This window comes from Erythrolamprus reginae, chromosome 3 (genome assembly GCF_031021105.1).
Source record: "Erythrolamprus reginae isolate rEryReg1 chromosome 3, rEryReg1.hap1, whole genome shotgun sequence".
NCBI lineage: Eukaryota > Metazoa > Chordata > Lepidosauria > Squamata > Dipsadidae > Erythrolamprus > Erythrolamprus reginae.
Window position 1 is genome coordinate 202247886 of NC_091952.1, and position 27858 is coordinate 202275743.

The 27858-nt window shown below is 38.0% G+C and overlaps 2 protein-coding genes across 4 annotated transcripts in view; one reads left to right on the forward strand and one right to left on the reverse strand.

The window, feature by feature from the left end:
* Positions 1–9287, reverse strand: part of TMEM241 (transmembrane protein 241) — a 69182-nt gene extending 59895 nt beyond the window's left edge. For all 3 annotated transcript variants that reach the window (XM_070747634.1, XM_070747632.1, XM_070747633.1), the window contains exons 1-3: positions 9128–9287; positions 3349–3395; positions 769–846 (exon numbers count right to left, since the gene is read on the reverse strand). In XM_070747634.1, coding sequence (XP_070603735.1) covers positions 769–846; positions 3349–3395; positions 9128–9199 — 197 coding nt within the window. In that variant the 5' untranslated portion in view covers positions 9200–9287. The remainder of the gene's footprint in view (positions 1–768; positions 847–3348; positions 3396–9127) is intronic.
* A 2197-nt stretch (positions 9288–11484) lies between these two features.
* On the forward strand, positions 11485–27585 carry RIOK3 (RIO kinase 3). The gene is made up of 13 exons (XM_070747636.1): positions 11485–11731; positions 14351–14472; positions 15973–16118; positions 16250–16357; positions 17064–17173; positions 17983–18126; positions 19039–19166; positions 19714–19902; positions 21505–21664; positions 23689–23769; positions 23859–23948; positions 25168–25275; positions 26249–27585. The coding sequence occupies exons 1-13, from the start codon at positions 11657–11659 to the stop codon at positions 26354–26356; spliced, it is 1569 nt and encodes a 522-aa protein (XP_070603737.1). The 5' UTR covers positions 11485–11656; the 3' UTR covers positions 26357–27585.
* The last annotated feature ends 273 nt before the right edge of the window (positions 27586–27858 follow it).

The following is a 27858-nucleotide window of genomic DNA, read 5'->3' on the forward strand; positions in this document are numbered from 1 at the left end:
TTCATAATTCTTGCAATATTAAGGGAGGTGAAATGGGAATACAGTCAAGGAATAGGGTAAAATAATATATCTCTCAATATATTGGATATACAGTGATACCTTGTCTTACAAACTTAATTGGTTCTGGGACGAGGTTCTTAAGGTGAAAGGTTTGTAAGACGAAACAATGTTTCCCATAGGAATCAATGGAAAAGCAATTAATGCGTGCAAGCCCAAAATTCACCCCTTTTGCCAGCCAAAGCGCCTGTTTTTGCACTGCTGGGATTTCCCTGAGGCTCCCCTCCATGGGAAATCCCACCTCCAGACTTCTGTGTTTTTGCGATGCTGCGATTTCACTGAGGCTCCCCTCGCTGGGAAACCCCACCTCCGGACTTCCGTTGCCAGTGAAGTGCCCATTTTTGCTCTGCTGGGATTCCCCTGCTGGGATTCCCCTGCAGCATCACAAAAACACGGAAGTCCGGAGGTGGGGTTTCCCATGGAGGGGAGCCTCGGGGGAATCCCAGCAGCGCAAAAATGGGTGCTTCGGTGGCAACGGAAGTCCGGAGGCGGGGCATCCCAGAGGTGGCGGTGGGTTTGTAAGGTGAAAATAGTTTGTAAGAAGAGGCAAAAAAATCTTAAACCCCAGGTTTGTATCTCGAAAAGTTTGTATGATGAGGCGTTTGTAAAACGAGGTATCACTGTATTGGATATCTGGATATTAAGCTAAATATTGCACTTCAAAGACTATTAACATTGGTCTATTTATTTATGCTGCACTTTCACCTCTACCTTGAACTGCTGCTAATCTCAACCCAGCCGATTTTCCAGGAAACGTGTAAGAGAATTCCACCAACAAATGTCTGCCACCTGTACAACACATGTAAAAAAAATAAAAGTTAAAAATAATTATGTGACATTTATAATTTGTAACCGAGGCTTCTGGATTCTGTACAATGTATAGGATGCAAAATTTCAGTTTCTGGCACCTGAGGCAGTGGTGGGTTCTGAATTAGTTTGCCACTGGTTCGTGTTTGCGCTCACGTACACAATGCCTCTGCACATGTGCAGAAACATCCTGAGTGGAGCCTCCTGTCACCACCGGTTCTAAGAACCGGTCCAAACCAGGAGCAATCCCTGCTGACCAGAAGCTTTGTGCTTTTTTTAATCTCAGGGGATGCTGCTGTTACCATTCATGTGGATTCCTGCTTTTTAAAAATTATTGTTAGGGGCTTATTTTTTTCAATTATTTGAGAGCTTAGAAACAAAGTTATCCATCTAATTCAGTAATGTAAGACTCTTACGACTTTTGTCGCTGCTGCACCTGCACCGAGATATTAGTGGTAGACCCATGATGGCAAGCCTGTGGCATGCGTGCCACAAGTGGCACATGGAGCATGTGAGGTGTTGCCCTATGTCAGCTCCAGTGTGCACGCCCACTCTAGCCAGCTGATTTTCAGCCTTGGGGAAGGCTCAATTCCTTTGGGGCCGCCTTCTGCTGCACGAATCCCAGCGACTGATTAGGTCCCACAGAGTTGGCCTTCTCTGGGTCCCATCAACAAAACAATGCTGTCTGGCGGGACCCAGGGAAAGAGCCTTCTCTGTGGCGGCCCTGGCCCTCTGGAATCAACTCCCCCCGGAGATTACGACTGCCCCCACACTCCTTGCCTTTCGCAAACTTCTGAAAACCCACCTATATCGCCAAGCTTGGGGAAATTGACATACCCCTAGCTGTTCCATTTTATATATGGTTTGTTTGGATTGTATGACTGTTTTATAATGGTTTTTTAATAATTGTTTTTAATATTAGATTTGTATTTCTGTATTATTTGTTGTGAGCTGCTCCGAGTCTTCGGAGAGGGGAGGGATACAAGTCTAATAAATAATAATAATAATTATTATTATTATCATCATCATCATTATTGACATTTCACCCTTTGGAGGCTTCAGGGAAGCTTCCTAAAGCCCCTAGTACAGTGATGGCGAACCTTTTTTCGCTCAGGTGCCGAAAGAGCTTGGGTGTGGGCCATCGCGCATGCATGAGTGCCCATATCCATAATTCAATGCCTGGGGAGGGTGAAAACAGCTTTTCTGCCCCCCCCCGAAGGCCCACTGGAGGTCGGAAGCGGCCTGTTTTCCAACTTCTAGTGGGCCCACTAGGCTCGTGTTTTGCCCTCCCCAGGCTCCAAAGGCTTCCCTGGAGCCGGGGGAGGGTAAAAATATCCTCCCTATCCCTTCCGGAAGCTCTCTGGAAGCCAAAAACGCCCTCCCAGAGCCTCTGTCTGGGCCAAAAATGAGCTGACTGGCACACACATGCACGTTGGAACTGAGTTAAGGCAACAGTTCATGTGCCAGCAGATATGACTCTGCCTGCGACCTGTGGCACCCCTGCCATAGGTTCGCCATCACTGCCCTCGTATGAAAAACAGGCCAATGGGCAAACCAGAAGTCTGTTTTTGCAGGGAAAATTTTCAGAGAAATTTCTGGTTCCCTGTTTGGCCATTTTTTCATCATCCCAGGCTTCAGTGAGCCTGTGTGCATAGGCGGAGATGGGGAAAAATTGTACGCATGTGCAGGGGCAACACAGAAGTGCACATGCATGAGGGGGGGAAATGGATGTGGGCACATATGCACATGTTAGCACATACACACACCCCCTTTTGGCACACAAACTAAAAAAGGTTTGCCATCCCTGTGTAAAGTGTGTCCAATAACAAGAACAAACCCTTCAATAACCACTCCTTGTCAAATAACATATGTTTGTAAATGACGCAGAAAATATTTTTTATATTTCTACCACATGTGATGAAAGACTAAGCCCTTTCTTCTGGGAGTATGTCGAATAACTAAAATCATAAAGCTGGTACAATGAGTAAGTACCAACTAGAAATAAGCAGTATGAACTGAGAGACGTTAGGTACACCATGGCAAATACATTTCAAACCATTTTCATCTTGTTTTTATAAAGCGAGAGCTGAGAAAAAGTCTGCAGATATGAAACCGTAGTTTAGTACAGCATGCAAACCATGTTTGCAATCACATCTACAGAACAGGATAGTCTTGCTTATTGCTGATCAAAATAAGTGAAAATGAAGCATGCATACATTATTCCCACAACTTACTGTTTGTTAGGATATCAGGATATCATGTAATGGTACAATATAATATAGCCTGGAAGATCATCAATCAGGCTTAGTGATTAGAAATGTAGTCCAGAAGGGTACTACTGGTGGTAAGTCTAATACTCTAAGAGCTCTCCAGATGGAAAAAAATAGCAGTTGCAATGCATACAGTACAAAGATTAGCTTCTCTCTGGTTCAATGCCCTCTGATGAAATACTTCTTTTCCATGTGTATATGAAATTATGCTTACCCTTGAAAAAGTGTGGGATAGGTGAATTTCAGGACAGATAGTACATACTGAAAAAAAATCAGAAAACACAACTTTATGTAATATCTACACAAACGCATGAAAACATACTTTATAGAAATCATAGCATGCTTTTAGGACCCAATAGGCATTGTGGGAAGGTGGACTAGGAAATTCACACAAAAGAGTTGCTACTATAAGCATGGACAGACACAATCTCCAGAAGTTTGTATTTGCTCCTTACCACTTTTACTAGTACTTAAGATGTTGTCTTTTTCCCCGGCAACTTTATTTAATATTATATTATACAGATAAAACTAATGGTTCAACTAGAAATATATTAAAAAATAAAACATTAAAAAGAGCAGAAAAAGAAAAAAGGCAGAGTAAAGAAAATGAGAAAAGGAAACCTCCTCCTTCATCTCCAGCAAATATAGATGACATTAACAACTACTTATCACTCTCTCTTAAAGTAAAAGCAACACCTTTTCATCCCATACCTCGCCCCAATTTTTATAGAACCATTTCTAAAACTTTGTCTCTTCACCTTATTCAGCAAGAATCCATTAAGGCTTATCAGAACTAACATAACTATTACGAACTGTATCTTTTACATCTGATTTGAATCCTTCCTTTCGTATTTATCTCCATTTCTACCATATTTAAACATATAGCCTCAATTATTTATTTATTTATTTATTTTATTTTATTTTATTTATTCATTTGGCCAATACACAAATACATAGGAAGAAAAATAGACATGTAGTAATATATATAAGGGTAAAGTGAACTTAGAGGAGAGGATATATGAAAGAAAGAAAATATATATGATAAGTGAGAAAGACATCATCATCCAATCCTGGTAAACTTCATCCATTCCTATTTTTTTTAAAAACAACCATCAAACCAATTTTGTATTCTTTCTTCTTCCTCCCAATAATCTTTAAATTCCTCAAAGAAAATTCCAATATTCTAACAAATTCTAATGCTTTGTCTTTTCTATCAAAATTCTTGGCATCTTTGTCTACTCCCTTTTCCAATCCCAATGTGGCAACTTTTGTAAATCCAATGTACAAAAATTATCTACATAACTCTTCTAGTTTATTTGTATGTTTTTTAAATATTAAATCATCATCCGGCTTCATTTCTAAATCATTTATTTCCATTTCTTGTTTGTAAGTTATCATTTTTAATCCACCTGCAAGTCAATTTCAGTTTTATTTAGTGGGGCTTGTTTCTCTTCAGTAACATTTTTTAATTCTGCTGTAAAGGTAAAATAACTTTGAAACATTCATTCATTACCTTCATTCAACAAAAAGTATCTTTTAACTTAAGCAAAGTCCTCATATCAATTATTTCTAAGTATAAACACACTTTCAATTAACTTCAACCTTTTAAATCAAGCCCATCTGAGTCCTTAATCCATTTAAAACTTTATAAAGCCAACATTAATCATCCTTTTGCTGTACATTCCAAAAAACATGTTTTGTTACATATGTTTATGTTTTTAGTTAACCTTCTTGCTTTTAAAAGATCGAAAAAGCTCACCCAATGATTTTAATAAAATTTGCCAGTCTGAACGTTCTCAATCTTTAAAAAAATTTTTTTAAAAAAACACACAAAAAAATAATCCAGAGGTTAAGAGGTGAGTGTCAATCAATCTTAAAGCTCATACAGGTGACATTAACGGCTATAAGGACAATGAAATCCCGCAACTCCCAGCTAATTCCAAGCCAACTGCAAAAAAGCAATTCCTGCCATCTGTTCACACACAAAACCCAGCTGTTTGGAATACCTATGGATAATCTTGCAATTTCTCCTTATGCTTGAGAGATTTTGGCAAACCGCTTTCAGCCTATTCTAGAAGTGAGAAACTGATGGCTCACTGGAAACTTGTCTTTTCTTTCTTTTCTGGATTTTTTTCATAGACCTCACAGACCTGAAAAGCTTTATCCCTAAAGCCCTTCATGGCATCGGGCCAGAATATCTCTGAGACCGCCTTCTGCTGCACAAGTCTGAGCAACCGGTTAGGTCCCACCGTTTGCCTTCTCCGGGTCCCGTCGACTTAACAATGTCGTCTGGCGGGACCCAGGGGAAGAGCCTTTTCTGTGGCGGCCCCGACCCTCTGGAACCAACTCCCCCCAGAGATTAGAATTGCCCCCCCCCCCTCTTGTCTTTCATAAACTTCTTAAAACCCACCTCTGCCGCCAGGCATGGGGGAACTGAGACTTCTCCCCCAGGCCTATACAGTTTATGCATGGTATGTTGTGTGTATGGTTTCTTTTAATAAGGGGTTTTTAGTGACTTTTATTTATTAGATTTGTTATATACTGTGTTATTACTGTTGTGAGCCGCCCCGAGTCTACAGAGAGGGGCGGCATACAAATCTAATAAATTGAATTGAATTGAATTATCATTTTATTGGATTAAAAAATGTTTATGTCACTGTGATGTAACAGACTAGAAATTAGAAGATCATGAATTCTGATCCACCCTTAGGATAAAAGTTGGCTGGATGATTTTAAGGCAATTACTTTTTCCAGCTAACCTCACTGGATTGCTGCTTTGTGGAAAGTAGGAAGTGGGACAATTTATGGATGCCACATAGACTTGTACAAAATAAAGGCAATATTGAAGTCTAATGAATAATTGTGTCCGAACGATATTATAAAGTCATACTTCATTTCCTGGGTGTATCCTCACTTTTTTTTTTGGAAAACTGTATATTTGAAAATAGAATACTGAGAGCAGTCATTACATTATCATAAAATGACCATCGACAAGCCACTTATGGAAGATGTAACTTCATACTCAAAATTAGAAGCCAATAATTATCTAAAAGGACCAAAATGGCAGGGACCTAACAGAGGCAGAAGAGATTAAAAAGAGGTGGCAAAATTACACAGAACTATACAAGAACGAGCTTAATGTCCCTGATAACCACAATGGGGTGGTCACTGACTTTGAACCAGACATTCTAGGTCTAGAATGTGAAGTCAAATGGCCTTAGGAAATCTAACCAACTACAAAACTAGTGAAGGTGACAGTATTCCAGCTGAGCTATTCAAAATCTTAAAAGACGATGCTACACTCAATTTGTAATGTGTAAAAGGGCTACACTCAATTTGCCAGCAAATTTGGAAAACTCAATAGTGGCCTCAAAATTGGAGAAGGTCAGTTTACATTCCAATTCCAAAGAAAGGCAAAGTCAAAGAATGTTCAAACTACTGCATCAGTCTACGGAGAGGGGCGGCATACAAATCTAAATAATAATAATAATAATAATAATAATAATAATAATAATAATAATAATAATAATATAAAATAATAAAAAACAAGCATAGACATGATGCTGTGGCACAGATGATCCACTGGAACTTGTGCCGGAACTACCATTTACCAGTGGCAAAGAACTGAAAAAGCCCGAAAAAGTGGTCGAAAATGAGCAAGCAAAACTACTGTGGGACTTCTGACTTCAGACTGACCGAATTCTGAAGCATAACACACCAGACATTGTGATCGTGGAGAAAAAGAAAGTATGGATCATCGACATCACAATCCCAGGAGACAGCAGAATTGAGAAGAAGCAGCTAGAGAAATTAGTGAAATATGAAGATCTAAAAATCGAGCTGCAACGACTCTGGCATAAGCCCGTGAAAGTGGTCCCAGTGGTACTTGGCACGCTGGGCGCAGTAACACAGGATCTCAGCGGACATTTGAAAACCATTGGAATTGACAAAATCTCCACCTGTCAATTGCAAAAGGCCGCTTTACTGGGATCGGCAAACATAATTCGCCGCTACATCACGCACTCCTAGGTGCTCGGGAAGTGCCCGACTGGTGATGAAAAATGAAATCCAGCATAGTGATCTCGTTTGCTGTGTTGTACTGACATAATAATAATAATAATAATAATAATAATAATAATAATAATAACAACAACAACAACAACAACAATAACAACAACAACAATAACAACAACAACAACAACAATAATCATTGCACTCATTTCACATGCTAGTAAAGTTACGCTTAAAATCCTACAAGCTAGACTCCAGCACTATGTGGATCAAGAACTATCACAAGTACAGGCAGGATTTCAAACAGGCAGAGACACTAGAAATCAACTTGCCAACATACCCTGGATCATATGCTAGGGAGTTCCAGAAAAACATCTACTTCTGCTTCATTGACTATGCTTAAAGTCTTTGATTGTGTGGATCACAACAAATTGTGGCAAGCTCTTAAAGAGATGGGGGTACCAGACCATCTTATTTGTTTCTTGAGAAACTTATATGCAGATCAAGAAGCAACAGTGAGAATTGGACACAGAACCACTAAGTGGTTCAGAATTGGGAAAGGAGTCCGGCAAAGCTCTATACTGTCGCCCTGCCTATTTAATTTATATGCGGAAAGGTGGGCTATCATTCTTCCATCATTCTTCCCATTCGCATTAATATTATTTCTCTAAACTTAAAGCTACGCTATATTAAACAAGAGTTATTTTCTTGTACTAGGGCAGGGGTAGGCAAAGTTGGCTCTATGACTTGTGGACTTCCAGAATTCCTGAGCCAATCATGCTAGATCAGGAATTCTGGGAATTGAAGTGCACGTCATAGAAGAGCCAACTTTGTCTACCCCTGTAGTAGGGCATTGACTACTAGACTGCAGTCACTATCTGAGATGATTAAGTCCCATTGAAGCCTGGAGAACCTATCATGCAAATAGTGCATTTTTGTGAATTAATCAGCTGCAATCTTCCTTCACAGACAGTCCCCTGAAGACAGTGGATTTCCCTTTGTCCTCCCCATCCCCACTCTAGAAAATGTCCAGAGATACTTTACTAGAAGAGCCGCCCATTCTTCCACTCGCAACAGAATACCCTACACAACTAGATTTACAATCCTAGGTTTAGAAAGCTTAGAACTACGTCACCATACAATCATCTGCTACAACATCCTTCTGGTCAACGACTACTTCAGCTTCAACCACAACAACACACGAGGACACAACAGATACAAACTTAAAGTAAACCACTCTAAATTCGACTGCAGGAAATACGACGTAAGTAACCAAGTACTTGATGCATGGAACTCACTACCAGATTCTGTAGCGTCATCACCCAAAATTTACCCTTAGACTATCCACTCTTGACCTCTTCAGATTCCTAAGAGGTCAGTAACGGGTGTGCATAGGTGCATCAGTGTGCCTTCCGTCCCCTGTCCTAATGTTTCTCTTTTACTAATGTCATGTACAAGTGCACTAGAGTGCCTTCCGTCCCCTGTCCTATTGCTCTCCTATATCTTTCTTCTATTCCTACATTGATATGTTCTATTACTATATCTTCTTTTCTATTCTTTCTTAGATATATTTTACTATGAGTATCTCCTCTATAACCTTCATCATGTATTTTACTATGTGTATATAGATATATACCCACTAAAACCCTCATTGTGTATTGGACAAAATAAATAAATAAAAAATGAATATGAATATTATTATCTTTGTATAGTATCAATACCTACTTGACAAAACAAACAAACAAACTCTCATTGTCAGGCAGGATGCCAGATGGGCTGAATGAAGGACCAGCGAAGTTCAAATACTGAATCAGACTTCAACAAGCCAGGTTTTAATCGTGGAGAAATTACACATCGGGCAAGATCCGAACTCCTATGAAATGTTGGAACAACTAAGTGGACCACCCCAAAACCAACCAGAGGAAAAGGAATACAGATTGATCCGTTTGCAATATTGTCCTTGGCAGCTCCTTCATCCTCACCTTGTTAGTGAAATAAGAACTCAAGTAGAACAAACAGAAAGCAAGACCAGTGGCGGGTCTCTTGAAAGGCATCAGTCAAAGCATGTCCCCGGGCTTTAAAGGATCTCCGTCCGGCTCCTGCATGTGTCTGCCATAACAGGGACACGTCGCTGCTGCCTTTGCGCCAATCGGCGCAAAGAAAAGGAGGCGAGAAGCAGCCTTCTTAAAGGGGCAGCGCATTTCTCAAAACCTCCTAGACTAGGGCGTGCCGACTGAGGAATTCTGGGAATTGAAATCCGCGTATCTCGTAGTTGCCAAAGTTGAGAAATACTGTACAGTACTACTCTAAGGAGGGGTCTCCAACCTTGGCAACTTTAAGACTTCTGGACTACAACTCCCAGAATTCCTCAGCCAGCAAAACAAAGCTGGCTCAGCAAAGCAAAGCTGGCTGAGGAATTCTGAGAGTTGAAGTCCACAAGTCTTTAAAGTTGCCAAGGTTGGAGACCCCTGCTCTAGAGCGGTATTTTGGTCTCAAGACCACCGAAAGCCAGCTGTGCGGCCTGAAGCCAATCAATCCCTCTCTCTCAACCCAATTTACCTCACAGTGTTGTGGGGACAATAGGAAGAAGGAGATTAGATATTTTAGCTGCCTCCAATTATTGATAATAATAAAGGTGGGATATAAATAAATCAATCAAATAAAAATGATTGATGATACCTAAAGTTTGGGAGTTATAACTACATGATACTAGTAAGAGAGAAACATTAGGACAGGGGACAGAAGATATGCTGGTGCACTTATGCACGCTCCTTACTGACCTCTTAGGAATTGGCTGAAGTCAACAGTGGATAGTCTAAGGGTAAATTTTGGGAGTTCGGTGATGATACTATAGAGTCAGGTAGTGATGTCCATGCATCAACTACTCGATTACTTAAGTCATATTTCCTGCAGTCGAGTTTGGTGCAGTTTATTTTAAGTTGGTATCTGTTGTGTGCTCGTGTGTTGTTGTGGTTGAAGCTGAAGTAGTCGTTTATTTGACTTTGTAGACTCCCTGATAGCGTCCTGAACACTCATATCTTGAAGTCCTCAAAAGTGTTTCTCCAGAGCAAAGAAAGTGTCTGCACTCCAGCTGTTTTAAGAAAGGACAAAGGAATAGATTGGCAGAATATAGCTGATATTTGTCAAAAAGGTATGCTGTCTTAGAAACTTGTCAGCATAATTTTACCAACATTTTCTAAATGGAAAATGGGATGTAAAAACAGTGGAAAAGAAAATTTTAATTTAATTTAATTTAATTAATTTGATAGGCCACTCAACTCCTTCTGGACTCTGGGTGGCGTACAACAAAATTGAAATAGAACACCAACCAAAAATGCCTGTGACTTGTCCTTTCACACAAAGCCAACCCATCTTTGAGGAACCTTAAGACATCACTCATTTCTATTTGATATCCATTACAAAGAGAGCCTTGTATAGCCTTCCCCAAAGCTATAGCCTTATTACAGCCAATATTTTGGCCTATTGAAATTTATTTCATTATCTATACTGATTACATAATGAATTTAATTTTAAGGTTCCTCCACTGTTTTTGTTGCATCTAGATACCACTCCTCATCTTTTCCTTTATATTACAGTATTTTGATAATAAAACTCGTGCGAGCAATGCATATTCCAACTGATATTTTTATTTATACCTTTTAACTTGACTTGTTAAATTTATAATGCAGGGAAAGGTGAAAGTGGGGGGCAGGGGCGGGAAGGAAGCACTAATGGTTGCTCAGCCTGCCACTCAACCTACTGATTGATACCTCAAAGGTGCTTTTTCAAGAGGCAAGTGGACTTTCCGGTTTTTCTTTGAAGAGTTTCACTTCTTGAATGAGAAGCAAAACATCTTCAAAGAAAAACCAGAAAGTCCACTTGCCTCTTGAAAAAGCACCTTTGGGATAATCATGACCTAGATGACTAAGAATCTCCATAGATACCGATTGATGCAAACATCCATTTCCTGGTGTGGTAGCTCATTGTATGCTTGGCAGCTTTATGACTTGTGGACTTCAACTCCCAGAATTCCTCAGCCAGCCCATGCGTGGTAGCTCATTGTATGCTTTACAAGCAGGGGTTTCCAACCTTGGCAAAGCTGGCTGAGGAATTCTGGGAGTTGAAGTCCACCAGTCTCAACGTTGCCAAGATTGGAGACCTCTTGTTTTAAAGTCATTTCAGCAACGTCAAAGCCTCTGGTAAACCATTAAACGCAACTGGGAGGAACGAGAGAGGGGGGAGGGATCAATGACATCAAGAGGGCGGGGAAAAGAAAAGCGACCTATCCGAAAGCGGAAACCGCTCAGCCGCTGGGCTGGCACTTGTCTCGGGAACCAATGAACAGCCGCTGCCGATGATTGGGGGCGGGACTAGCTTCGGGAAGTTCCTGAATGCCGGAAAGAGATTCATTCCATTAGGAGTCGCTTTTGCTGTCGGGTTCGTTCCGGCTGATTTTTTTTTTCTTCCTCTCTTCTTGCGTGCCTCCGTGGTAGCTTCCTCCTCCGCCTAACATGGACCCCGTTGGTGTCGCTGCTGTCATCCCGGCTGCCGAAGCGACCGCCGGCCCGGCCTGGCCTCAAAGCAAGGTGCGTGATCGGGGGGCTCTCCCACATCTGTATCGGGTGGAGGGATCCCCGCGTATCGGAAACTCCCGGAAGAGAGAGAGAGAGAGGAACGGCTGTTTGAAACGCCTTGGACGTTTGCCCGGAGCTAGACGGTGACGTTCGCCGCCTTCGTATAGCTGTGAGGGGGCCGCTGTGTTTCACCACCGTGTTACATAAGGCTCCAGCCTCAGCCAGCCGAAAACCTTGGCTTTAATCCCCCGAAGATGGAGGACCGGATCCTTTAAAGGCCCCGCTGGCTGGCCTCGGGGTTTCCCTCTTCCTTGTTCGAGAGGCCATATTTCTCTGTTGAAGAATAGAATTAGAATTAGAAAAAATAGAAAGAGAAAGGAATAGAATAGAATAGAATTCTTTATTGGCCAAGTGTGATGGGACACACAAGGAATTTGTCTTTGGTGCATTTGCTCTCAGTGTACATAAAAGAAAAAGATACATTTGTCAAGAATCATTAGGTACAACACTTAAAGGTAATCATGGGGGTCAAATAAGCAATCTGGAAACAATCAATATTGATAAATTAACCAGGTATTCTTTTTTAAATACGTATTTTTATTTGATTTTCACATTTGTTTGTTTATTTATTTTTTAATTTAATTTAATTTTATTTATATGCCATTCACTCTAAACGGACTCTGAGCGGCTAACAATCGGAATAAATATAACAACAATAAAAATAGTTAAAATCTAATAATAAAAATGAATAATAACAGCAATATACAAAACATACATACTTACAATCAGCCTAATTCCAGGCCTGCCGGAAAAGCCAGGTCTTAACAGCTTTCTGGAAGACGGATAGAGTGGAGATAATGCGGATCTCTGGAGGCAGTTGGTTCCAAAAGGTCGGAGCCGCCACAGAGAAGGCTCTTCCCTGACTGAGGTCCCGCCAGCTGTCATTGTTTGGCGGATGGGACCTGGAGAAGGCCAACTTTGTGGGCCCTTACTGGTATGAGGGAGGGGGCGGTCCCATAACCTTTTTAGGCAGATTTACAGCCTTTTATGTGCATTGTTGTGATATTTAGGCAATTTATACATTGTTTTACCATGTGATCTAATCCTATATCGCAGTGGTTCCCAACCCTTTTTTGCTAAGCATCTCTAAAATCCTGATGCCCCCCCCCCCTCATATAATTCTTACTATTCAAAAAGTGAACTCCTACTCATGTGGAGGGAGCCTAAAAGGCCATTAACTTGATTTAAACAAGGGAACCAGGGTTATATCGTCATTTCTCATTGTGTCTTCAATTTTCTACTATTAGTCCATTTGTATCATTCCCCCTCCCCCATATGCCATAGTATTCTGAATCTTTTTGTCCTCTTGAGTTCAGTGGTTAATTTGTCCATTGACAGCACAATCATATATCTTCTTGATTATCATACTTTCCATAGGTTGCATGCAAATTTTTTCTTAAATATATTTCAAATTTACTATTTTTTGGTTGCATTATAAGATACTTTGCGTAGCTCATGCATGTCCAGGCATGCAGTCAGCATATTGCATAACATTTCTGGATCAGGTACTAGTTGGGCATGCCTAGACATGCTGAGGCTGAATGGATGCTGCCTGGAAATGCTGTTAAAGCATTTTGCAAGCATATGTGCCATTCATTTTGTTGGTATCAATTTCCATATATTTTGAGGCAGTTGTTTGAAGGCATAGCACTGTCTATGTACATGTAATTTGCGTAACAAGTAAACCAGTGATAGATTTGCAAGAGGATGATTGGCAATGGCAGAAATGTCTTGTCAATGTCAAACAGCCATGATACCTTCTGCTACATTTGTGCTGAGTACATGCTTAAGGCTCAAAGACACATCACAACTGGAGTTGTTAAAAAAGCATGTGAACTATACTTTGGTTGTCAGATTGATGATCAAGACAAGGCCTGAGTTCCTCACATTTGTGCAGCATGTCAGAAACATGCATTTAAATACATTATAGTCATTAAAAGCCAATTTCATGTTTTGCAAAATCCCAATGTTATACTTTCATTCTGAAATTATGTGTTCAGTTGTAAGGAGTCTATCATAATGGCCAAAACTTTTTCAAGAAGCAAAATTTTGGGGGGGAAATCATCCAGTGTAATTTACATTCTGAAAATGCAGTAGTGGCAAAATAAATGTTTCTTTTAATTGTCGGGTTTCTTTAAATACATATGAAAAATTGTAAAGAAATGTATGCGGTGGAATCACTGGCTGAAGGAGAGAGAACCCCTCTGCAGAAAGTAAAGAGACGTTCTAGTTTGGCGTTATTTCAGGGAAGGAAGTGTCTATTGTCAAAATCATAGGTCTATAGCAGTGGTGGGTTGCTCCCGGTTCAGATCGGTTCTTAGAACCGGTAGCGCCAGCGATGGAAGGCACCCAGGACACGTCAGTGCATGAACCGGTGGCAATATATTTTACAACCCATCACTGGTCTATACTTACAGTTTCCCAAGGGAAGGCAGACATTCTGGTGAGAGTCTTACAATATAGTTGATCATCAACAAAATGTCTGTTTGGGACTATTCTTGGTGATGGGTGTGGTTGCTTGTACCTGACATTATATCTTCTGTTGATCAATGCAATGTTTTGTCTTTGCAGTGCCCATGGGGGACTCCTGAAAACACTACAATATCATGTTCTCTTGCGGATGTCATGAGTGAACAGCTAGCTAAAGAGCTGCAGTTGAAAGAGGAAAGTGCTGCTTTTCCAAAAGTGGCATCGTAAGTTGAATAGATTTCCATGTCCATATGGTACTTATATGTAATTGGCACAATACTTGCAATTTTGTCCGCTCTGTCTTGTAAGTCTGTTTGAAATAATTGAAATGTCTAAATAAATTATTTAAAACAGGCTCACAGACAGAACGTATAAAATATAGCAAGTCAGATAGGGATATATAGTAATATATAGCAAGTTAGATGGGGAAGATGGCCACCTGGGTTTTTTCATCGAACACAATAGTTTTTTAAAAGGAAAAAAGCTCTTTCTGCTCTCTTAACTAAATCCCTACACAGTGTGAACGCTATCACTTCATTCTAAGTAGAGAATTTCAAGTAGGCAACAGCATGCGGGAAGGAAAACATCTGCTATTACAATATATAATTTTATCACAGGAAACTCAGTTCTTTTACTCTGCATATAAAAGACCTAGAAATAGTCTTAATTTTTTTCCACTGAATGAATATAAATTGGACTGGGGATATCTAGTCCTGCAAAATTTTTGCCCATCATTTATTTAATCTTATCATGGTAGAGACAAATACAGTGTTCCCTCGATTTTCGCGGGGGATGCGTTCTGAGACCGCTCGCGAAAGTCGGATTTCCGTGAAGTAGAGATGGGGAAGTAAATACACTATTTTTGGCTATTAACAGTATCACAAGCCTTCCCTTAACACTTTAAACCCCTAAATTACAATTTCCGATTCCCTTAGCAACCATTTAGATTATTACTCACCATGTTTATTTATTAAAGTTTATTAAAAAAATATTTATTAAAGGTGGACGAAAGTTTGGTGATGACATATGACGTCATCGGGCGGGAAAAACCGTGGTATAGGGGGGGAAACCGTGAAGTATTTTTTAATTAATATTTTTGAAAACCATGGTATAGACTTTTCGCGAAGTTCGAACCCGCGAAAATTGAGGGAACACTGTACTTCAAAATGGTTCAGTGTGGGAAAAGATCTTGTAAATGTACTTGTTTCCTATATTTGGGGGCAGCTTCACCCTGATTGTCTACCTTGCCTTTATTTAATTTTATTTATTTATTTAATTAATTAATTAATTAATTAATTGGATTTGTATGCCGTCCTCTCCGAGGACTCTTTATAGCACTCCAAATGTCATAAATATTTCATTAGTATGCATGCTGTTGAATTGTCTTTAGTTTTAATTAGGATTTTAGATATTCGTTCTTTTTTCTTTTTATTGTTGCTGTTATTGTAATTTTATACTGTTGCAAGCCGTCCTGAGTCCTTCGGGATGGCATGGCATAGAAGTCAAATTAAATAAAAAATAAATAAATAAATTTATAGTAGTATTCCTGAGTTATATTTATGTTGTTTGAAATTTAAACTCTTCGCTTAAGGTTAGATTTGATTTTGATTTTGTATTTGGTTTTGTATTAATGGCTGCTATTCAACAATATCTATAGAAATAACAAATCTGAGTTGGTATTGCATTGTCTCTCTTAATGTTTTATTTTGTCTTATTACATCCAGGATTATTGATGGACCCTTCATTAGTGGAGAGAACGCTGATACTTCCAGTGACCTTATGCTGGCACAAATGCTGCAAATGGAATTCGATAGAGAATATGATGCCCAACTTCGGCGTGAAGAAAAAAAGTTCAATGGCGATAGCAAAGGTTACCTCACATTTGTCATAACTCCTTTGTTAGAATGAAGTTTATTTCTCATTCGTCTTTGCCTTAATCTTCAAAAAACAAAGGTGGTAGAATTCATTTTAAATGACATACGTTTGTTTTTGCTTCTCAAGTGTCCATATCTTTTGAGAACTACCGAAAAGTGCATCCTTTTGAAGACAGTGACAGCTCAGAAGATGAGGTGGATTGGCAGGATACTCGTCATGATCCCTATAAAGCAGGTAGTTTGTGGAGTCAAAACATTTCAAGGAATCTTATGGTTAACAAAGATTTTTAGTTTTCAGAAATAACGTGTTGTGATGATTGTGTTGTCTACTTGATTGCTTAATAAAAAATAACCGGTGGCGCATCCATGTTTGATTAATACTAAAATATTTGATTAATATACATTATAAAGATATAATTATGACCTAAGCAAAAGGCAAATTCTTGATCCACAGGGTTTGGTCTACATTTGTAGTGAGAGAAGGCAAACAGGGACACTCCAATGTGAATAAATTTAATTTGTGAGGACTATAGGATTAATCAAGCTGTTCAAGAGAAGAGAGTAGTTTTTAAAGATCTGTGAATGGGTGATGTGTTTCTTAGCAAAATGTATTAACTATTCTGTAGTGTGTAGTAACAAAAGTAGCTTCCTTAAAAGTTTTCTTATTTAAATAATATAATGCTGAATCAGGCTTTCTCAAGGGGAATATCTGCCTAAGCATAGTGTCATTGGGATTTCAGAGCATAGAAGTATGTGTAAACTATGGCTAAAGAAATAGTAAGAGACTTTTGTTTTGTTTGCTTTTGAGATATTCGAGTCTTCGGAGAGGGGCGGCATACAAATCTAATTAATAATAATAATAATAATAATAATAATAATAAATAATAATAATAATAATAATAATAATGTACATTTAAATGTAATGTTCCAATTATTTATAGATAAACCTACAACTACTCCAAAAAAGGGCTTTACAGGAAAAGGAAAAGATATAACCACCAAGCATGATGAAGTTGTATGTGGACGAAAGAACACAGCACGGATGGAAAATGTAAGTTCTCCTAGACAGATAATTATTCTGTTAATGCAACCATTGTGAAGGGAAAAGAAACCCAAATTTATATATTAGTTCTTAAAATTAGAAACTTGCCTAAATATTTGAGATGTTCTGTTAAAACGTTGGTATAGGTAGAGACAGTCAAAGATTGATTCTATTTCAGCGACAGGAATGAAATAAGTTGATTTTTACTCTGATGTAGTCTGGATTGATCACCATATTTATATTTGTTTCCTATTTTTCCACCCAAAGAATAATCCAAGCAACTAACCACCATAAAATAAAGTACAGCAAAAAAATGAAAATGCAATTTCAAACTTAGATAATAAGGTAATAAATAATTAACACAATTGAAAAAAAAATTGGAGATTTAAGTTTTGACATCTTTTCTAATTCTGGAGAGAGTAAGGCTCAATTGCACTTATGTAGTAGTGCATTTCAGCAGTTCAATGAAGGCAGAGCAGATAGATATAGGAATGAGTTTTCTGCATGTGATAAATGGATTATAAACCAGAATACTTTCAAAAGAACTTCTACTACTGGTACCCCTCTTAGTGTGTGTATAGGTTCGTAATCAGAATGATCGTCCTTTAGCCAACAATAACATTATGCTTGTATCATTTTCCAAAATTTAATTTTTAAAAATTGTTTAAAATGGAATGGGTAAATAGGCAGTATACCTAGAGTTATTTAATCTCAGCAGTTTCAATGATTCAACTCTGAATATATCAGCATGTAGATACATTTTTATTTAAAATAATGATGACAGCTAGTTGCTTATCAGCTTACATCTTTGTTTTCAGTTTGCACCAGAATTTCAAGTTGGTGATGGAATTGGTATGGATTTAAAATTATCCAATCATGTTTTCAATGCCTTAAAGCGGCATGCATACTCTGAGGAACGCCGGAGTGCCAGGCTTCATGAGAAGAAGGAACATTCTACTGCTGTGCGTCTTGGTGACTTGATCAAATGAAATACTGTAGTTGCATGTTTCTCTAATGATTAATCAAATGCAATAGTTATTAAATGCATAGTTTGGTAAAGCAGGACGTTTATAACAAATAACTGAGTTTACATGAAGGAACTAAGAATTTAATAATAGAATAGTAGCATTATTATAGAATCATACATTTGATGGTCTCTCAAAGGCCATTTAATCCAACCCTTGTCTGGTAGGAGATCTGCTAAAATATTTCAAACAGATGCTGTCCAGCCTCTTAGAAAACCTCCAGTGAAGGAGAACATGCATGGCTACTCTTGCATTTCTTCTTTTATCTCCAGAATTCTTAGTCTCAGAACTTAGTGCATTACATTCAGGGTGTTCGTAGCTCTTTTGCTTTTTCACTAGTTTAATTCAATTTTAGTGAGTGTCTTTATCAGATGTAATCAGATTAATAAAGTAATTAATGTGGGTAACACAGTGTGTGTTTGAGGACTAACACCATCTGCAGGGCCAGTGATTTACTACTAAGATCCTGTTTTCCTTTATGCCATGGAAATATTGATTGTCCTCTTAATTGTCCTCGACCATAGGTTTTGGAATTCCATTCAAAGATTTCTTTGGCAACATTGCTTGTCCTCATGTGTATATAAAGACATATTTATCAGACTATCAATCCTGGATACAAGTATCTGAAAGTCTGCACATTATAGCTTTGGTTCTTGTGAGTAGGGAATTGCCCAGTCTCACAACACAACTCTTCCTATGATCTTGAGACACTGGTCAAAATAGTTTTCATTTGTGGCAGTCCTGTAAGTTAGAAGAATCTTTTGTTATTTGAACCCACCAGCAAATTTAAGAAAACATTTATTTGTCCTGGGTCAATAACAAGATACTCCTTTTTTTCCCCTTGTGTAGGAAAAAGCTGTAGATCCTAAAACTCGTCTGCTTCTGTATAAGATGGTCAATTCTGGATTGCTTGATACCATCACTGGATGCATAAGTACAGGAAAGGAGTCTGTAGTGTTCCATGCATATGGAGGAAGGTATATGGTGGTATTGATAATCTCCAAAAATTAAAATTATTTTAGAACAGTGCAGTATTTCAAATAAGTGCAATGAAACTGCCTTGCATCTACTTTGCTCCCAGTCCTTTACATAATGATTGAGAAAGGCATATTACGCAATGAAACGTTAACATAAATCCATTATTTATATTAAGTTCCAAAGGTGTTTTTTCAAGAGACAACTGGACTTTCTGGTTTTCTTTGAAGATATTTTGCTTCTCATCCAAGAAGTGAAACGCCTTCAAGGAAAAACCAGAAAATCCAGTTGTCTCTTGAAAAAGCACCTTTGGGACAATATATGACCTGGATGACTGAGAATCTCCATAGACTTTGAATTTAAGATACCTATAAAAGTAGCATACAATAATGTGGCAGGTATTTACATATTTCAAAGATATGTGATAGTACAATATTGACATATTTGAATAATACAAATATTCTAATCATCTGTCTTTGGATTTGCAGCTTTTTAAAAATGACCTTGTATGACATATGTCTAAAACCAGTACTTTGTTTTTTCCTAAAGTATGGAGGAAGAAATCAAATCAGTTCCTTCAGAGTGTGCTATAAAAGTATTTAAAACTACTCTTAATGAATTTAAGAATCGTGAAAAGTATATCAAGGATGACTACAGATTTAGAGAACGTTTCAGCAAACTGAATCCACGAAAAATTATCCGCATGTGGGCTGAAAAAGAAATGCACAACTTAACAAGGTACAGAAATGGATATATATCCATATATATATATATATCCATATATATATATATGTCACATTTTTTTTGCTGAATTTGAAAATTAAGGGAGACTAGGATAGATCTATTTCGGCCTTATTTTGGCCTCATCAGCTAGCCATACCCACTGGGACTTGAACCTGCAACCTTTGCCTTGTAAGGCAGAGAATTATCCTCTAGGCCAGTGTTTTTCAACCAGTGTGCCGTGGCACACTAGTGTGCCGCGAGACATGGTCAGGTGTGCCGCGAAGCTCAGAGAGAGAAAGAAAACAAGAGAAAGAAAGAGCAAGAGAGAGAGAAAGAAAACAAGAGAGAAAGAAAGAAAGCAAGAGAAAGAAAGAAAGCAAGAGAGAGAAAGAAAGAAAGAGAAAGAAAGAAAGCAAGAGAGAAAAAGAGAACAAGAGAGAGAAAGCAAGAGAGAGAGAGAAAGACATAGAGGGAAGTAGGGAGGGAGAGAGAGCAGGAAAGAGGAAAGAAGGAAGAGAGAAAGAAAGAAAGAGGGATGGAGAGAGAAAAAAGAGGGAGCGAGAAATAGAGCGAACGGGAGGAAGACAGAATTTTTTTGTCCAAACTTTTTTTAGCCGCCCCCCCCCAAGTGCCCCATGGTTTTGTAAATGTAAAAAATGTGCCGCTGCTCAAAAAAGGTTGAAAATCACTGCTCTAGGCTACAGTATCCAATCCCTTCAGCTCTGCACCAGGGAACGGTTACATATTTTGTGTCGAATCACCCTGGTGTATTGAAGGAACATCACAGCTCCTTATTTGCCTCTTGGCCCAACCCAGGGCCATTTCCAAGGCAGTTAATTTTATTGATAGCCGACAATTCTATCTGTATGTGTCACATGTTTTTTTTGCTGAATTTGAAAATTAAGGGAGACTAGGATAGATCTATTTCGGCCTTATTTTGGCCTCATCAGCTAGCCATACCCACTGAACCTGCAACCTTTGCCTTGTAATAATATGATTAGGAATTTTTCATTCATATATGGTTTGGGAAAATATGGTTTAATCCTTGATTGGTTTTAGTGTTGTGTCAAATGTTAATTCTGACAGTAATCATTACCTTTTAATTCTTCTAATGTATTTTGGGATTCAGAAATAGTTAGCCTTTATGAAACCTGATTATAGCCCATCGATCAATAAGTATCAAATATTTTTTGAAAAAATAGGAATTGCTTTGACAACCTGTACTAATTCCTGAATAAAATTAATTACCACAGGGTTTTTAAAATAACATTCCCTAAAATTGTTCCACTCAATCCTAGGCATCCCAGGAAGGAGTTTGGCTGCAAATCTGTTTTGCCTGTACAATTCATACCATACAATTCATACCATTTCATAGGTAAAATGGGGGTCTTGTTGGAACTCAGTGTTTGCTCCACACGTGGTCTGAGCAAGCCAGTTGCAGGTTATTCAGAGCAGATTTTGACAATGCCTGCGTAAATTGTATTAGCTATTCCATTTCCTCTTGTTTAAATTGCCCTTGAATTGCATAATTTGAGAAACCCTGAATTATGTTAAAGATAGTGGACTTCATAATTAGACATTCATCAACATACTAATGTTGTTTTTTCTTCTTCATAGGATGCAGAAGGCAGGCATTCGTTGTCCACAAGTCGTTACCCTAAAAAAGCATGTCTTAGTCATGTCTTTCATTGGTCAGGATCAAGTCCCAGCTCCTAAACTAAAAGAAGTAAAACTCAGCAGTGAAGATATGAAAAATGCCTACTATCAAGTTCTTCATGTAAGATCACTGTTATATGAAAATAGATTGTGTTACGGAAGCAAGCTTCTGCTTGCTGAGTGATACACGAATCCCAGCGACCGGTTAGGTCCCACAGAGTTGGCCTTCTTCGGGTCCTGTCGACCAAACAATGTCGTCTGGCGGGACCCAGGGGAAGAGCCTCCTCTGTGGCGGCCCCAACCCTCTGGAACCAGCTCCCCCTGGAGATTAGAACTGCCCCCACCCTCCTTGTCTTTCGTAAACTTCTTAAAACCCACCTCTCCTGCCAGGCATGGGGGAACTGAGACATCTCCCCCGGGCCTATACAGTTTATGTATGGTATGTTTGTGTGTATGTTTTCTTTTTTAATAAGGGGTTTTTAATGATTTTTAATTATTAGACTTGTTAGATGTTGTGTTGTTATTGTTGTGAGCCGCTCCGAGTATACGGAGAGGGGCGGCATACAAATCTAAATAATAATAATGATGATGATGATGATGATGATGATGGGTGTTGCAAAGGGTCATCAGTTGCCTTGACTGAGCTCACTTCAATGGCATAGGTGAAAGAAGATTCAGCTGGAGGTGGGAGAATTGCAAATTGGGATGCAAAGTAGCAGGGGTAGTAGAATTCAAGGCAACAAAAAAGGAACTGATAGTCGGGGACAGGTGGGGAGATTTAAAGCACACATTGCAGTCATAAATACAGGTGGATTGCCAAGCATGGAAATTTTGATTACATGAACCAGGTGGTACTTCAGTACTCATGATTTCGAGGACTGTAAGTAGCATTTGTTTAGCATTGTTGTGACTTTGAATGGTCATTAAACAAGGACTACCTGTACCAAGGCATTTCTTAGCATGCTATTTACAGTTCTATGGCAATCTATGAAATTAAAAATAAGTGATGAAGCTCAGTAGCATTGAATGGAAAATAAAGCAGCTTTTTCCAATATAATGCTTTCCCACACATCAGGAAAGGTGGATACAGAACATGGATTCCCTGAACTTTGAAGGCACTGGTCATGGGAATCTGTTTAGAATACAGGTGGCCTAGCTCAGTGATTCTCAATCTGGGGGTCGCGACCCCTTTAGGGGTCGAACAAATGTTTCACAGGGGTTGCCTAATTTCCCATGATGTTAGGAACTGAAGCTTCTATTCTGGCACCTTGGAACATGTTTTTACAATCCGACCAATCAGATGTTTACAGTGAGGACGCCCCTCTGACCTTCCTGCCAATCAGCTTATAGCTCTGTTGGGAGAACTGGCGCTAGACTTATGGTTGGGGGTCACCACAACATGAGGAACTGTATTAAGGGGTTGCGACATTAGAAAGGCTGAGAACCACTGGTCTAGCTAGTAGGAGATGGCTTTTGGAGAAAATAATGAGTAGGGCACTTTTAAATACGTTTGTCGGAAAATACAGAGTTAAACTAACTGCAAGAAAGGTAAGATTGACTGAGTCAGTGTCAACTCTTAGCAACTACATAGATTTTCCCCAAGATTGGAATGAATATTCTGAGTTTTACTTTGTTTTTGAAAAAGTTATTTTCAAAATTCTTTCATACACACATTTCTCTTTAGAATCTCTTTAGTAGTCCTTGCCTTAGCACCTCAGTGGAGTCTAAAATTTCCATTGCTAAGCAAGACAGTTTTAAGGGAGTTTTATCTCATTTTAGGATCTTTTTTGCCACAGTTGTTAAGTGAATCACTGCAGTTATTAAGTTAGTAACATGATTGTATAGTGAATTTGGTTTCCCCATTGCCTTGGCTTGTCAGAAGGTTGTAAAGCAGAAGTCTTCAAACTTGGCAACATTAACTGCTTAGAGAGGGCTGTAAAGGTATTCTGAAGCTGTATATAAGTCTAAGTGCTATTGCTATCACTGCCCAAGATACAGAAGTGTTCTGGTCCAACAGGATTGTTTCTTGGCTGTATTGAATTGAAGACAGAAAGATATGAGATAGACAGACAAATATAGATAATAGACTATTGAAATTTTTATTTGTGTAATATTCCAAAAATATTACTTGCTGTTTTCTTCCAGATGATGCAACAGTTATATAAGGAGTGTAATTTAGTGCATGCTGACCTGAGTGAATACAACATGCTGTGGCATAAAGGACAGGTAAGATGATTTTAAATGGAAGATGGTAATTTGAAATAGCATCTGTATTTTTCGTAGCATGCCCAAGCTGTAATTTTTATTTTTTGCAGGTCTGGTTAATTGATGTCAGTCAATCTGTGGATCCAAGACATCCTCATGCACTTAAATTCCTGTTCAGAGATTGTAGGAATGTTTCACAAGTAAGATTTCTGCCTATCTCAGTCTTCAGTAAATGAAGAATTGCGTTAGAATAAACAAGTTTCCCCAGCAAAAATACAGAATTGTTATATGCAAAAGCTTCAGAACCGCTAGTCAAATTGTACACTTCAGTGAACCCCTCACTGTACAAAAAGACACAATGTCAGAGTACATATAATTAAGCACAAGATCTTTCTGAAAATTCAAATCCATGCTTACTTTTGTTGTTCAGTTTACAGATTTTAGCTAAGAAAATAGTGTATATGGCTAGCGCAAAAGTTTGGACATCCTTTCATTCTACTCAGGAGTAAAAGCATAAAAACATCTATTGTAACCAGCTAAAAATATTTATATCCTAGCTTTTGGAACTTTTCCTACTCTTAGCACAATTTTTTTGCTTAAAAATATTCCTAAATCTTCCATGCACTGTATTTTTGAAGTATCTGTAGATTATCAATAGTCTGGAGACCATGAAGGTCATTCCAACATGTTTATTTATTGTAAGTACTTGATGACTGATTTGGAGATATATTTGAGAACATTGTCCTACTGAAATATCCACTCTCTTTTCAGCTTCATTTTGTAAAATACATGTGTGTTTTCCCAATGGGGGTCTAAATGTGAAATTGTTGAAGTAGAAGCAATTTGCACGGTCAACTTAAGAACCTCTGGAACCGCCTTCTACCGCACGAATCCCAGCGGCCGATAAGGTCCCACAGAGTTGGCCTTCTCCGAGTCCCGTCGACTAAACAATGTCGTTTGGCGGGCCCCAGGGGAAGAGCCTTCTCTGTGGTGGCCCCGGCCCTCTGGAATCAACTCCCCCCAGAGATTAGAACTGCCCCCACCCTCCTTGTATTTCGCAAATAACTTAAGACCCACCTGTCAGGCATGGGGGAACTGAGACACCTCCCCCAGGCTTTTATATTTTAGGTTTGGTATGCGTGTGCTGCATGGTTTTAAATGATGGGGTTTTAGATGTTTTTAATATTAGATTTGCTTCATTGTAATATTGTTTTATTATTGTTGTGAGCCACCCCGAGTCTTCGGAGAGGGGCGGCATACAAATCTAATATTATTATTATTATTATTATTATTATTATTATTATTATTATTATTATTATTATTATGGCAAAGTCATACATTCATAAACAATTACATACTAGAAAGCTCACATGTCTGGGTATCTCATATATCTTTTTAAAAACTTTTATTTATTAAAAGTTCTTTCAGAAAAATGGTGTACCTGATGTACTCAATGAGCGAGAACTCTTCAATGCTGTTTCAGAATTAAACATTGCAGCTGAAAATGAGGTGGACTTTTTAACTCAGGTAAGAATATTTTGCTTGCTTGTTTTTAATGAAGGGTGACTTTTTAGAAATAAGATTTTACCCTAGTGTTGCTAGGAAGCTCTGTGCTTGCTTAAGATAAAGAATCTAAAATATGATTTGGAATGATTTAGAAGCAGTAACAATTTGGGAAGGAATTTCAGACTCAAAATATTGTGCTGCTATGTGTCTGAACAATACGAAGCTCTTCTGAAGAAAATACAATGATGGATCCAATGTCAATAATTCTTACAGTTGTGGTTTTTTTGAAGGAATGGCTTCTTATAACAATTTTTTTTTGCAGTTTAATATAGTACTTGGAGTCTGAGACATTTGAGGTGATAGGGATAAAAAAACCATTATAATCCTTTAGAAAATCAACAAATGTCAGTAGCTTTTTAATTTAGTAACTTTTAGCAATCCAAACATGTATATGCTTTATATGTTCAGCTTAGTCCTAAACTCTTATTTAGAACAGAAAATCTTTCCACCATATCAGAAACTCTTTGCAGACATTTCTGCTTCAATAATAATTGCCATATAGTGGAGAAAATAGAAGATTGCTTTTTGAGAAAGCAAAAAATGATTCTGTTACAAATAAATTAATTATGTGCTATTTTTAAAATGTCAACACAATGTATCTAATCCTTTAGGTGAGAGCATCAGCTGAGTTATTAGAGTACTAAAGCAATAGTTTAAAGTTGGAATTACAAACCTGTTTTCAATATCACAATAGATATTGTCTGGTTTTGCCAAGAAGAAAGATGGTAACCTATGAGCTAAAAACTATTGTCACTGAGACAGGAAGTTAATTCAGCACAATTCAGTTTATGTCTGCGTATTGTATGAACTGTAGTAATGTGATAATCTCCATTTGTAATTTGATAACGAACACCGAAAAAGCAAATTCAAAACCGTTTCAAATCATGTGGGAGTGCTACATAGTTTTTGATCTTTACATATGCCTTCTTTACAGATTGAAACTTTGGAGAAGATTAATGAAGATCATATAGAAAATCATGGGAAAAAAACCTCTTTATTTACACATGGTGATGGGGACCCACCTACACTTTATAAAGAATAGCACTTTGCATTGATCCGATATATTTTTTGTTGTATTTAAATTTTAGAGCAGTGATTAAAAATCAACTGCCAAAGGCAATGGGGTACACTATGCTCAGATGCTGTAAATGAAACATTCAGGGAATATACATTGGTGCTTTGATGTATTTTAGAAAAGTCCACAATTAGTCCATTGGAACTTCATTGCATACCTTTGTAACAATGAAAATAGTTTCATTTTCTGTTAAATCAGATTTTCAGGAGCGAAGTATGTGTAAGTAAGATTTCAAAACACTGTAATACTTTCAGATTTAAACACCAAAGTATTACACATATGAAGGTAAGAAAGAAAGATGGTCTTTTCCTTGCCTCTGTTGTTTCTTGTTCTTAAATAGTGGTATATTTTGATATACTGAAAATACATTTCAGGTTCTACCTGACATTACATTATTATCAAAAGTTTATTATTTTTACAAGGACTTAGCATGGAAAAATTAGTATTCTATATTAAACACTAAAAACAATTCAAAACTTTTCTATAATTTTTATACACAGTATAAAAAATATTGGCCTGCAATTTGATTTTAAATTTTAGCTATAGTGCAGTTGTTCAGAAAGATGTTATTAGATAATCAGTAACAAATATTTAATCTTTTATTACTTAAAATAGTGTTTCAGTAGAAGATAGTTCGATTTAAACAAATCTGAATTATGTCAAATAAGTAGAAAACACACAGCTGAGTTGTCTCTTACATAAATTTGAGCTGATTGTGGATTTTTAGTGAGGTCAGAGGATTCAGAGAACATCCTCATTTTTTATCCTCATTTAACATAGTTTCGTGTGTAATATGGTATGACATAGTTTGTTCAACCACTTAAAAATAAACCAGCAGAACCAAGTCTGTTTTATCATATTTCTCAGAATTCTGCCTACTTCATATTTATATGCACAGAGATTGAGAATAAAATTTGGATTTGTCATAGAAATTGTCCTTATGGGCTATATGTGTAAGTGACAGAATTCCTAAGACCTGCATTTGTATTTTTTAGAGAAATAATTTCTTTTTTGCTGTGTAATTACATTTAACTAGATGATAATTATTTTAGAAGGCCAGTATAAAGTGAGACAATTAACTGATACAGGTTTCTTTTTTAAATGTGTCCTCCTTTATGTTACTTGCAACAAGATATAGCTGATGTATAACATTCATATAATGTTATGGGAGTAAAAATAAAAGACATCAGATCGTGTTCCTTTTCTTCTTTTGTACCAGTAAGCAGTTCAGTTTTGTTTCAAAATCAATATTTTGCAGTGTCCCCAAAGTGCTTTTTCAAGAGGCAACTGGACTTTCTGAATTTTCTTTGAAGACGTTTGGTTTCTCATTGAAGAAGCTTCTTCAACTCTGACTAGATGGTAGGGAACGGAAGGATTTATACTCCTTGCAGACAGCTGGTCATTTGCATTGTTTTAACGAGTTGTTAAGGTAACCTAGAGGTTTATCTTTTTCATCAGGGTCACCTGAG